Source organism: Solanum pennellii, chromosome 4 (assembly GCF_001406875.1).
Source record: "Solanum pennellii chromosome 4, SPENNV200".
NCBI lineage: Eukaryota > Viridiplantae > Streptophyta > Magnoliopsida > Solanales > Solanaceae > Solanum > Solanum pennellii.
Window position 1 is genome coordinate 66,601,438 of NC_028640.1, and position 13,886 is coordinate 66,615,323.

Here is a 13,886-nt window from a genome sequence, read left to right on the forward strand (position 1 = left end):
AGGTGACCGTATCCATTGTTGAGTGCAAATAAGAGTTTCTACTGTTTTTGGTGATAAAGAACTCCGATATGAATCAAGAATACGACTACCTGTACTGAAAGCTGATTCAGATGCACAGTGGACACGGGAATAGAAAGAATATTCCTTGCCATTTTTGAAATAGTTGGATATCTATTCGATGAAGCTTTCCACCAAGTCAAGATATTAAAATTGTTTGGCTTCTCTATGTTATCCATCAAATATTGATCAAGCTCAGATTTTTTTTCAACTTTTTCCTCATCTTCTAAATGTTTCTCCCATTCAAAATGCAATATATCATCAACTACACCCATCATGTTAGTCTCACCTCCAATGTTATCTGTAAAATTTCCAGTCGAAGAATGATTATAATAATTATACAAACATTTTAAGACACTTTTCACATTATCTGCCTTTAATTTTCCCAGTAAGGAGTCATACATTTTTCCAAGAATAAAATTCACATATCGCATCTTATATTTAGGATCCAACATAATAGCAATAAACAACAACATGTTCAAATTTTCAGGTTTCTCAATATTCTCCCAATATTTATCAAACTTAACCTTCATCCTTCGAGTCATATCAATCAAAATTAGATCTTCACAATAAAATTACTTCAATATAGAACTTCGAACATTAAAAAATTCATGGAAGAATAGATTAAAAGTAACATATAAGCTCCCTGAAAATTTAAAAGTAGAATAATAGAAGATTTTGAGGAACTTTATAAAACCTTTCACAAGCTGCCAATCATTTATAGTTGGATGTCCTTTCAATTGACTTTGAAAACAATACTTTCGATAGTTATGATCATCAACGTACATTCTTGCAAAAGCCTTTTCAAAATTTACAACAATTTCTAACATTGTATATGTAGTTTCAACATCAAGACTTAAGAGACCATGAGCGTCTAGCTTAGTCTTCTCAACATATGACTTGAAAGAGGCAAACCTAGAAGCAGAAGACTTGACATATTTCACTGCATTCCTTATGCGAGAAATTGGCTCGATTTGTTCATCTAATCCTTCTTTAGTTCTTTTACAATTATGTTCAAAGTATGAGCATTACATCTAACATATAAGAACTCATTTCTCAATTGTCCCCTTTCCAATCATCAATACGTGCCTTCAAATGGTTAATGGCAGCATCATTGGCAAATACATAATCCAGAGTCACTGTAAACAAGTTCTTAATTTCCCAATCCAACAAACATGTTTCAATACCTTTAGCTATAGTCTCACCCTTTTGATCTAGAGTTTGAAAAAAATTAAGAATCTTTTTCAATAAGTTTCATTCATCATCAATCCAATGAGCCGTCACGACTGTATAAGTCAAATTTTAAAGTGACGTCCATGTCTCACTAATAATACATATATGTTGATTCTTGACAAGTTTTTTAAGTTTCTCTTTCTCTTCTCAATAGATCTTCAAACGGTGTCTAGCCACAGTTACCCGTGAAGGTAATTCAAAATTAGGCAAAGCTTTGACCATCAATTTTTTAAAACCTTCCCCTTCAACAACTTTAAATGGTTGTTCATCGATAATGACTAATTCGGCAATGACCCTCCTGATATCCTCCACATTGTACACAACCTTTTTCTATAGAACTTGTTCCATTTTCTTGTATCCTTACTTTGATTGGTACAGATTTCAACGTTGTTTGCCTTCTATCAACAAATCTATCTAAAGGGAGATTTGAGACATTTATCATTTAAATGTGATTATAATACAGAAGTTTCATTTTTTTTGTCTCAGCAGCAAAGTGTTTTACACAATAGTTACATTTTGCTCTTTGTTTACCTCCTTTAGCAATAAATTTAGCAAAGTATCCCGAATCTATGACGTTTCTCTCCCTGCATTACCTTTTGTAGGATTGGAATCTATTGGGGTTGTTCTTTTTTGCTTTTTAAGAGGAGTGCGGAGATGAAGAGTGTTTTCACCTTTCTTTTGAGGTATCGATACAATCGGAGGACTGTCAATAATCATTTCAACATCAGTTCCAGCCGTCGTCTCCATCTAAGAAAGTGAAACACAAAACATTAATATTTGTGGTAGCAACAACCGTTGTAAATTGTAAGTGACGATTTTCATTTATAAATTTACATTTGCAAGAAAAGGAAAAAGAAAAATATATCTAATTATCACCAAATAGACGAACATATTGAATGAGAAGAATGAGAATAGCAAGATTGAGTTGTTCTCTGGAAAGTCCAAAGATTGAAAAGTGAAAAGTGGAAAAGTGAGAATATGACTAGTCTAGGATTTTAACTTTAGTTTATATTGGGCTTGTATCATTCACCAATTAATGGACAAATATTTATCATAACTTACAAGTTATAAGCCCATATCTGAATATATATCTAATTTATATATATTGAAAATTAATGAAACTAATTTTAAAATATTTATAAAATAGATTATATAAATATTTCTATGTATAAAAAGTTAAAATTATATATGTATTATGTTGGTTTGAAATTTGAATGAGTATATGATACTATTAATGTTGTATCAAACTCTAACCATTGGTTTGCAAAATAACTCACAAACCTGCAAATTCATTACATGCGAGTCTAATTAGTGTTGTACCGATCTCTAACCATTAATATATCATGTCTTATATATCAATACACTATAGATTTATGTAAATTATACATATCTAATACGTAAATGACACAAACATTTTACGGCATATTCAATGTGAATCATGGTAAATATTGTATCAATCAAAATTTAGGCCAAATACATAAGAAGATCCCTAAACTTGTTGGGTTTTTTTCCTCAGGTACCTCAACTACGTCATTTTCCTATTAAATCATTGAACCCCCATAATTTGTTCCGTTTAAACAAACACCGTTGTCTGATGTGGAACCAGATTTGTGAGGGGTTCTGATAGAGGATACATATGTTGTTCCACAACTCATTAGTCCAATTGATAGTGAAAATGTTTGAGAATAATTGTGTTTTACTTAGGTCATTTGAACACATTAAAAAATAAATGAGACTAACACGGTTTGTCTTCATTCATTTAATCAAAATTAATACAATTCGAACACAATTGAAGGCACTTACAATAAAAAAGCCGATCAAAATCAACCAACAGTGTTTTAAAGAAACAAATTATGTGTAGTTCAATGATCAATAGAAAAATGACGTAGTTGAGGTACCGGAGGGAAAAAACTCAACAAATTTAGGAATCTGTTTATGTATTTGGCCCAAAATGTATCTTATTTAAGGTGTTTAAGATACATTATATTTACTTTTAATAAGTAAATGATAAAAACATGTGTTATATTCATTGAGGATCATTTAATTGTATATCAGTACAAAAAAAATATCTTCTGCCATATGTATCAAATACGTTATATTCATTTAAATATCTGAATGATCCAGAATTTTCCTATTATTTCCTCAGCATCTTCACGGCCGGTTCTCGCATAGCTTCCAATTTTATTTTTCTAATTCGGTTTTGATATATAACATAATTCCGAAACTATCCAATGTTATCATCCATTTATGTTGTAGCCTTTTTTTCATTTCTCATCGCTCTTCTCTTCTACTTCATCCACTTCCGATGGACTCCATCGGCACCGGGAAAACTTCCACCAGGTCCACGAGGTCTTCCGATAATCGGCAATCTCCACATATTAGGTACCCTCCCTCACCGTACCCTCTACAACCTCTCCAAAACCTACGGTCCAATAATGTTCCTAAAACTCGGCAACATTCCAACGGTGATTATTTCATCGCCGGAAACCGCCGAGCTCGTACTGAAAACTCACGACGCAGTTTTCGCAAGCCGGCCAAAGCTGAAAGCGATACATTACATGAGTGACGGTACTAAGGGTTTAGCGTTTGCACCTTACGGTCCACAGTGGCGCAATAATCGTAAGTTTTGTACTCAGGAGCTGCTCACCGCGGAGAAAATCGGGTATTCTGCCGGGATGAGGAAGGAGGAAATCGGGGTTTTGGTGGAGGAAGTGAAGGGATTTGGGGGTGAATTGGTGAATTTGGGGGAGAAGATTGGGGATTTAATTGGGAATATGACTTGTAGAATGTTATTTGGGGATGAGAATAGTGAGAGATTTGATTTGGAGAATATTGTAAAGGAGATGGTAAGATTGGCTGGAATTTTTAATGTTGCTGATTATGTGCCTTTTCTTGAGCCATTTGATATTCAGGTATGTTTTCTATGGTTTTTTCTCATCGAAAACACTTTTTTTGAATTTGATCCAAAATATTAGTTTTGTATTGAAATTATTGACAATCTTAAAAACACACTTCTATTTGACTAATTAAATTTAGGGCATAATATATGAATATGATCTTTTAATTTTGTCTCATTTTATATTTATGTCCTTCTATCGACAATTTTTAAGTTGTATAAAATTGAACAGATAGACATATACGTCCTATGTGGTAGCGTACATGGCGATTTCCGTCTTACATGGTGTCTTATGTGTATTGTGCCACGTAGAATTAATGTGTCAACTTGTTCAATTTTATACAAGTTTAAGTGTCTATTTGTACACACCCTAAGTTGGAGGGTATAAATGTGAAACGAGGTCAAGTTAAAGTATATATATATATATATATTATGCCTAAACTTAGAGATACACTTTTCTCTTGTAGGTGCATAATACTCTTAATAAAAAATGAGAGAACCGTTAAAAGTAGCTTAAAACTTGACGAAATTTAGGAGTATATTTTATTTATGTTACAAGATCAGAGGGTGAATTTGAGTTCAGTTAGTTAAGTAATGGAGTACTTCTACGACTATCAATAGTTAGGAGATGAAACTAATTATTCACGCTACTTTTCTCTAAATAAAATGGTTAATTTTACTAATTCACCTTTAGCTATATTGATGACCATCACAATAATTTATCCTAGCATATGACATATGAATGAATATAATTGGAGTGGCTACAAAGTAATTAATGAACTATTGATGAAACATGATTGAAAATTTACTATTCTATTGACTAGATTTTTCATGGGTCAATTTGGACTATACATTAGCCCAATTTTTATGGACTAAAGTGGGCTACGTTGAGAGAGATTGAGATAATAAATGAGTGGATTAATAACTCATTCAAACTTGGATGAGTTAGATGATTTACATATTCATGGGCTAATTTTATCACCTTGTGATAGCTCTACTTAAGTGTCATGCATACACCAATACGGGTTGTACTGGTGCATTAATGAGACTACTTAGCTAGAGGTCTCGAGATTAAACGTTTATGTAATTTATTTTGGTCATACACGTGTGATTTATGAAACCATGGATGTTCAGGGCTTGAATAAGCAGTTGAAAGAAGCAGGAAAGCGTGTTCAAGAAATGTTTGATACCATAATCAATGAGCATGAACAAGATGCTAAGAACTACACTCACAAGAGCAAAAACAAGGATCTTGTTGATATAATGTTGTCACATCAAGTCAATCCGAACTCATCCTACTCGATTGATCGTGCAACCATGATAGCTATCCTTTCTGACATGATCGTTGGAGCCATCGATACTTCATACACTTGGATAGAATGGGTGTTTGCAGAAATCATCAAGCATCCAACAGTAATGAACAAACTCCAAGACGAGTTGACATCTATTGTAGGACTTGATAGAATGGTTGAGGTAGATGATTTACCTAAGTTGGAATACTTAGAACTAGTGCTCAAGGAGACATTCAGGTTACATCCTGTAGCGCCTCTTTTAGTTCCTCGAGAATCAATAGAAGACGTTGTGATAAGTGAATGTTACATACCAAAAGGATCACGAGTTATGATAAATTGTTGGGCGTTAGGACATGATCCTAAGATATGGTCGGATAACGTAGAAGAATTTATTCCTGAGAGATTTATTGGTAAGAAGAAGACGGATCTTCGTGGACATGATTTTCATTTACTACCATTTGGATATGGGAGAAGAAGTTGTCCAGGAATAAATCTGGGGTTGATTACAGTGAAGTTGATAGTTGCACAATTAGTACATTGCTTCAATTGGGATTTGCCTGATGGCATATTACCTGTTGATTTGGACATGACTGAAGAGTTTGGTTTGGCAGCTCCAAGAGCTCAAGATTTGCTTGTTATTCCTACTTACCGTCTACTCTGTTAAAACTTTATGCATCCTACTTTGTTCTTTTATAAATAAATTTCTATCAAATCCTCAAGTACTACAACGTAGAATAACATGTATATCATGCATAGAAAAATATGTGTGATTTACATGAGATGTACATATAAATCAAATCTTCTCTAAATAAGCTTAAATAGCTCATTGAGTCAGTTTTCTTTTTAAATCTAATCTAAAATTGCTCAATTCCCTTTTGTCAGCCCCACTCACTCTTTATTATATGATGACTACTATAGAAGTAATTAAATGGCTAGTATAATTATCTCTACTTACTTTTTGTCATCCTCCACTTCCCTTTTTGTTGCAAGCGAAGTTACACTATATTTTGATACATAAGTATATAGTATACATACATGATTATACACGATTTATACAATATCGATAAATTATATATTTTGTTATATAAATCTATTGAATGAGTGGATTATCTGTTCAGTTAATACATGAACTACTTACATTTATATATGCATATTTTTTAGTTTTATTGAATCATTTAGGATAAAAATGTATCTATTAATTTGGGCATTTAATATTGATATTTGGAGTGATTTCTCAACATACAAATAAAATTGTCATTCACCATTGTAATTAAGAGACGCTTGAAGACATTTTGATTAACATGATCTTTACATTGTATCCTTCATATCTCTTGTATTTGTCTCTTGTTTTATACGCCTCATATTTTATAACACGTTTAGCATTGAGATTCTAGCCAAGTGATATTGAGTTTTAGTTTTTTCTTTAGCTCATGTTTTGATTGATCTCGTTATGAGAATCGAGAAGGGAAAATAATAACTACCGCAATCAAGAATATTCTATGCATAAAATCATGTACGTATTTTCTAGAATCTTTTATTTTATGACTTAAAAACAAGTTTTAACCAATACTCTACGAAGAACCAAAGACATATACTCCAACTGGTTAAACATTCGGTACTCCACCAAATTTCTTAAAGGGAGAAGGTATAAAGTTTGAGTATCATTTTGATTACGTAAATTTTGAGTGTCAGATTTACATTTTTCCTTATTATAGTCACTTATATTGACGAAGGCAATAGTTGACAAAAGTGAATATTATTTAAATATTTTTGGAAGACTCAAAGGGTGAGTCATATTATACTTTGATCTATTAAATCATCAATCGAGTGTAAGACGATAAATTCAAGTCGCGTCACAACAAAAATAAAAAGTAATACGTTAGGTTAAAATTCAATCAGAACCCCATAAGTACAAATGAACTATGTAATCCTATCAAATATAACATACTGGACTTAATAGAAATACTAAAACTTTCATAAGTGGTCATCTCAATAAAAAAAATGGATCCCAAACTCGAATCTCCATTTTAGCAAAAAGTCATAAGGTAGTTCAAAATGAGTCTGAAAGCCTGGGTACCTGAATCAAATGTTTATCTAGACCACAATCGATATTTCGAAGATAATGGAACTATCAAAATTACATTCTGAGACAATCTATCAATTTTTTAATTAAATTCAAATACATAAATTTGCATAAAAATCAGATGAATTGCTCGATGACCGTCCTATTTTTCCCAACTAGTCAAAAATGACTTTGGACAACTATAGGAAAATTCTAAACATTAAATTTACGAAGAACTGAAAAAAAATGACCTAAAAGGATCATTACATATATTTACATCTCATTTCAAATTATTTTATTTTTCAACTATAATAATGTTTTCATCAACAACAAATATATATATATATATATATATATATATACTTTAATATTTCAGCCCCTTAGACTTCATTATTGCAACGTACTGCAGCTGCAATTGGTATGCTCCACAAGATTAAACCTAATCACTAATAAAATGAAAAACCATCAAAAATTTCAAATTGATTTATTATTTTTTTTTTAAAAAAAAAAACAGGTTAATCAAAGGTTATTTGACTAAGTTTTGGACTTTGCATTGCAGCTATATAAAGCATACTAAGTAGGTAATTTTGTGCTTTTAATCCATCAAATATTGATAATTTTGATTTTCGTTATTTTAATTTACTATAAAATATATTTAACCTTTGTGCTTTTAATCCCTCAAATATTGATAATTTTGATTTTGGTTATTTTACTTTATGATTAAATATATTTGACCTACAATTAATTGATAAATATGCACTTTTATTTTGGCCCCTCTTAATGTGAATCTTCCACAAATGTAACAAATTATTAAGTACTAAACTATTTCATTATCATTGTGCTATATTAAAATTGTATTGTTATTCAATGCACGAGCTTAAAGAGTTGGAAAATAGAAATAGTCTAAGTACACCACATATTTATTTACTATACAAAAACTAGCAAAAACACATATTTTAATTAATTCAAGTTTAATATGCCTAACCAAATATAATATTAATGTAGCTGCCGACACTGTAATTGTCCAGCTACATTGTTTATTAAACTTACTAATACTTAAAAATGAAATAGATTTATATGAAATATTCAAATGTTTTAGGTGATTTAATAGTCTTTCCTTTTGAATTAGAAACTATTTTTTCTAACCATTTTTTCCATCTGAAATATTGACAAATGATAGCAAATGAAATATAAAGAGGGACCTCTCTTTGACCATTTTAATTGCTTATTCATTCACTTTCTTATAGTCAATTGTTTTTGTATATTTTTTTTTAATAATCAGTCAGTATTTGTTAATTACAGGACTGATTATAGTCTTAATTCTTAGTAATTAAAAATAAAATTGTTCAACATGTAGGGTCACAACGGATTTTACCGAAAAATTGAAAAAAATTGAATTGAGCCGAACTAATTTGTTTTTTTTTTCGATTTTGGTTCTTCATTTTTTCAGCTTGATTTAGGTGTTTTTTTTTTTTTTGGAAACTTGGTTCTTCGCTGCGGTGTTCGGGGTAAGGGAGAAAAATCAAAATTTTATTAAATAAATTTTAAAATTATATTTTGTTATAAAATATTAAATTGTAGATGTCCACTACACCAAGAAGTTACTCACCCATTATCTCTACTATTTTCCTCATCATGAATATGATCGTAACCTCCATAACCTCCACCTTTGTAACCATTATTCTTGTAACCTTTCACTTTCATAACCTCCCCATTATATTTATGTTAATGTCATGCTTATGACTAACCTTTTGTATGCCTCTATGTTACACTATAAATAGAGGCATAAGAGTTTATATTGTATATACTCGAAGATTTAATGAATACTTTGATGAATAAGAAAAACTCTCATCTCTTATCTCCCTATTTCTATTGTTTTCATCGCCTATATCTCTTGTCTTATATTCTTCTTTTCTTTATCTTTATATTGTTAGTTTGGTTTAGTTTTACAACACGTTATCAGCACGAGTTGCTCATTCTCCGTCAACAATCAATGGTAGGTGATTTTTATGAATTATCCTAGTAATTTTTTAGTTGCATGGTATACTTCATAACCTATATATTATTTGTACTAACAAAGCTTGTTTTGTAGTTATTCTAAAATGATTAATAAATTATAATAATCTTCATAACAATGTTGAGAGGGACTATTAAAATGTTTGAATTTATATTAACTTAAGACTTTTATATGATTCTAATCTGTTGCTTAAATTAATTGATTTGGTTCATTTTTCTTGTATATTAAGTAAAGTTCACATTATATTTATGATTTTCGATAATTATTTTTTTTGGTAATGCATTTGGTTTATTAAGACATTGGTTGAGGGTAAGACGGTGAATTCAGGTTTCACCGCACCAAGTAGGTAAAACATCAAGTTAAAGTCTTGGTGCACCATGACAATAAGAAGTTGAGTTCAAGTCCCATTGATTTATGACCAAAGGTGTCTTTATATAGGTAAGACATTGAGTCTAAGTCCTAATGCACTATAGTGATGATGATTAACATAAAGTTTTTTACTTTTGACTGAAAGTCATGAAATTTATCCAATTAATTTGCTTCATTCTCTTATGTGAATGTGGTAGCGGTGTATTAATTTGTTTGAAAAATAACAAGTGGCTGAATGTATGAACATGGGTATGGTAAAATGTTAATGGTCATCATTGTGGTAATTAAAAGGAAGAACATTACGAGTTCTTAAGATGTTCCTTCAAATGTGAAGGTAATTGTTAAAGATAATTTTTATCCATCAAAGTGGTTTGAGAAGTTGGGCACATCGTTATAGGTGCAATTCAATTTAAAAAGTTTTTTTAAATCCTCATCACAATAAAGGAATACAAAGTGATAGTACATTTGGTACATTTGACCTCTTAAAGTGATGTTGAGGTGAGTCACATAATGCCAAAACATGGCAATGAGTTTCTAATAAAAACTTATGGAACATGTACAAATGGTTATGGTCCATTTCTTGAAGAAAATGTGACTTGTGTTTGTATGGATAAGAACATGTTTATGTATTGTTGGATGAATGTCACATCTTACCTCTACGGTAGGTTTGAGAGATTGAAAGAGAATATTTTGACATAAATGGTCATTTTGGTCATATATATACTTTACTACACAAATATTGTGGTATGTTTTATAATGAACTATTGGAGGACAAAAGAAAGAAATAAATCTTTTCACTAAAGGTTGTGGCCATGATCAAAATAAATGTTGTTGTGTGGCAACACAAATTTGTCATTGGTTATCAAGAAATAAGTCTTGAATGTAATAATTTTAACCATGACAATAATAATAATTTTCTCCTTGAAGGAGATGGTCACCATAAGGATGGAGTTGTGAAAATTGTGGTAGTACACAAAATTAATTGATAGTTCCGAAAGGACTAATTTATTACTATCTGGAGGAATGAAATTATTCATAATATTGGGATTGTAGTAAGTCTTAAAAGAAACTTTTTATGTTTCGAAAGAATTGAAAAAAATATTATATTGAGACTATAAATTACAGGAAGATTTAATATCTTCAAATTACTACAATCAAAATGGGTAATAAATATATACGTATAAGATTATCCATTTTTTTCGTTGTTTGTGGTATACAAATATGGACATGGTGATGAAATCACATGCAAAAGTAAACTAGAAGTTTACTTGAATATATATCAGTTGACATAATCGGTTGGTCATTCCGATTCAAATGCGATGCAAAAGAAATTGAGAATTCACATGGTTATATGTTGAAGAAATAAAAGATTCTTCAAGAATTATCTTTTGTAGCTTGTTCTCGTGATAAAACGATCATTTTTACCAACTAAAGTTGGGATCGTATCCCCTAAAATTATTTGAAACATATAAAAAGGTGAATATGGGCTCGTTCCCTTGCCATGTGGACCGTTTGCTATTATGATTTAATAGATGCATCTATGGTGTGGTCACATGTGCATTTGTATCAACTTACAAATTGATTTTATAAGGTTGTTTGATCGAATTACTAAATTAAGAGCACACTTCTAAACTATAAAGTCATATTGATAATGCTGGTTGGTTTAGCGGAAATTGTATGCCTCCAATTATAGCTAGACCATTGATTATGAGAACAAATCTCTCAAATAAAATTTGGTATGAGATGAGTTTATTTAACATGTATGCATCAAGCCAACAAGGTTTTCCCAACACAATTGGTTCAGGGTCAGAACCAAATAATTTTCATCAAAAAATTTGATGTGCGCACATATGATTTTATTGCTCCACGCACCAAGATGGATTCCCAAATGAGGTTGAGGGTGAATGTTAGATTTCCTAACATTAGGGGGAGATATGTGTAGCAGCTGAAAATTATGTGTGGGGTGAATTATCTAGATCCTCGTTAAAAAAATGTGAACTTGAAGTTCAAAAGATAATTCATTTTCAAAATGTTGCAAGTAATTTGCCAGATGTAATTGCTGAACCAATATTTTAATTAAGATGCAAATGCTCCAAGAAACTAGTCCTTGAAGGACAGAGTCTATGGTACGCCTAAAGCGTGATAGACTAATCGATTTCAAATGTAAAACTCCTTGATAAAGAAGAGGAGCAAATTATTAAAATGGTCATTGCTAATGAGGCAAGTGCTTTGAAGAGCACTATGACATAAAATTTCATAAAACCTTGGCAAAGGTTCACGTATCTGAAAATGATGAAAAATAAAGAGATCTCGATAATTTATGTCGTATTGAAATCGATATCAAAATGGTCGTCGACGGCATATTTGATATGATGTAGCACTCAATACTATAAATGATTACGAGGATCTTAAATTTGAATCTGTCATATAGTGTGGACAGATAAATGATTAACACTATTCAAGTATATTTCGTTTTACTTAGAAAAGTGATGCTTTTGGACATGAATATTACAATTTATATAAGAATACTATTTTTATGGTTCTTGTGTTCTTATTGATGATTTATATAGATTGAAACTCGATAATGATTTTTATGAATCTCTTCTACTATTCATCAAAATGTTAGAATTTAAGCATAGACCACTAAATGAAAATTCTACTTATTTGTGGCATAGACGTTTGGGCTATGTATCTAAAGAAAGATAAATAAAGAATGAGATTCTTCCAAATCTGAATTTATTGCTCTTGATGCATGTTTGGATTGTATTAGAGGAAAACAAACCAAATATATCAAGAAAGGTGCCACGAGAAGTACTCAACTTCTTAAAATTGTACACACTGATATTTGCGGATCCTTTGATACATTATCTTGATATAGAAAGTTTTTTTTTGAGCGATTAGGTTGAAAACTTAAATTATAACCATATCACAGACATTAAACATAGCCTCTAAGAAAAGTACTTTTAATTTTGTCAACTAAGAAATTTCACTGTTTGTATAATAATCTTTTTGCATGGTATGTTTGAAATCAAATCCAATTATTGAAAATTGAATCGACCAAGCCTACTTAGATGAGGAGTTTAAGTTCGGAATTATATATGTTATTTCGAGTATGAGAGAAGAAAATGAAATACTATGTTCATCTTCTCGTCAATTTATTATCTTCTATGTATTAATAATAAATGGAAGAAATAGTAGAAATGCAGAAAACTGAGCTATGTTTATGATGTTTCATCATATTAGTACCAAGCATATTAGAGAGATTGTTAATTTGCCTGTATTATCAAAAAGATATTTTCTACACGTACAGTAGCATGTATTTGTTTTCCTCTATTTTAATTTTTTTCTACATGTACAGTTATTTTTGTTTAAAGATTGATACTTTGGATAGTATTTATTCTTAGCAGCTCTTTAATTACACTTTTTCACGTATGGTCATCATAATTTATTTCCGGCAACTATTTAATTACAATTTTTCGTGTGGCATATTCAATATTGTAGGATTAAAATACATTTTTGGTTACATTCTACCTATCTAGTTTAAGTCCACAAAATTCGGAAGTCTTGTTTACTTTCTTAAACTAGACAAATAAAAATAGTCGGAGTGTGTGTTCTTTCTCTTTGTGTGTGTACTTTTTCATGTGTAAGTGTATTTCCGTGATGGGAATAGAGAAAAATTTAGTCTTAGAGTGTGTTCGGTATGAAGGAAAACATTTTCTGGAAAATGTTTTTCAATTTTCTCATGTTTGGTTGGGGCAAAAGTTTTAGAAAATGTTTTCCAAATCAACTCATTTTCCTCAAAATTAAGGAAAATGACTTCCCTTCAAAAATTAAAGAAAACATTTTCCAAAGCTCTCCTCCAATTTCAAATTACATTTTTTTTTGGAAAAAACATCAATTTTTAAAAAAATAAAAATATTTTCAATTTCAAAATTTTATTTTTTCACCCGATCCCTGACC

The 13,886-nt window shown here is 30.6% G+C and overlaps 1 protein-coding gene across 1 annotated transcript; it reads left to right on the forward strand.

The window, feature by feature from the left end:
- The first annotated feature begins 3,396 nt into the window (after window positions 1-3,396).
- Window positions 3,397-6,343, forward strand: LOC107015925 (cytochrome P450 CYP736A12-like). The gene is made up of 2 exons (XM_015216369.2): window positions 3,397-4,202; window positions 5,321-6,343. The coding sequence occupies exons 1-2, from the start codon at window positions 3,522-3,524 to the stop codon at window positions 6,140-6,142; spliced, it is 1,503 nt and encodes a 500-aa protein (XP_015071855.1). The 5' UTR covers window positions 3,397-3,521; the 3' UTR covers window positions 6,143-6,343.
- The last annotated feature ends 7,543 nt before the right edge of the window (window positions 6,344-13,886 follow it).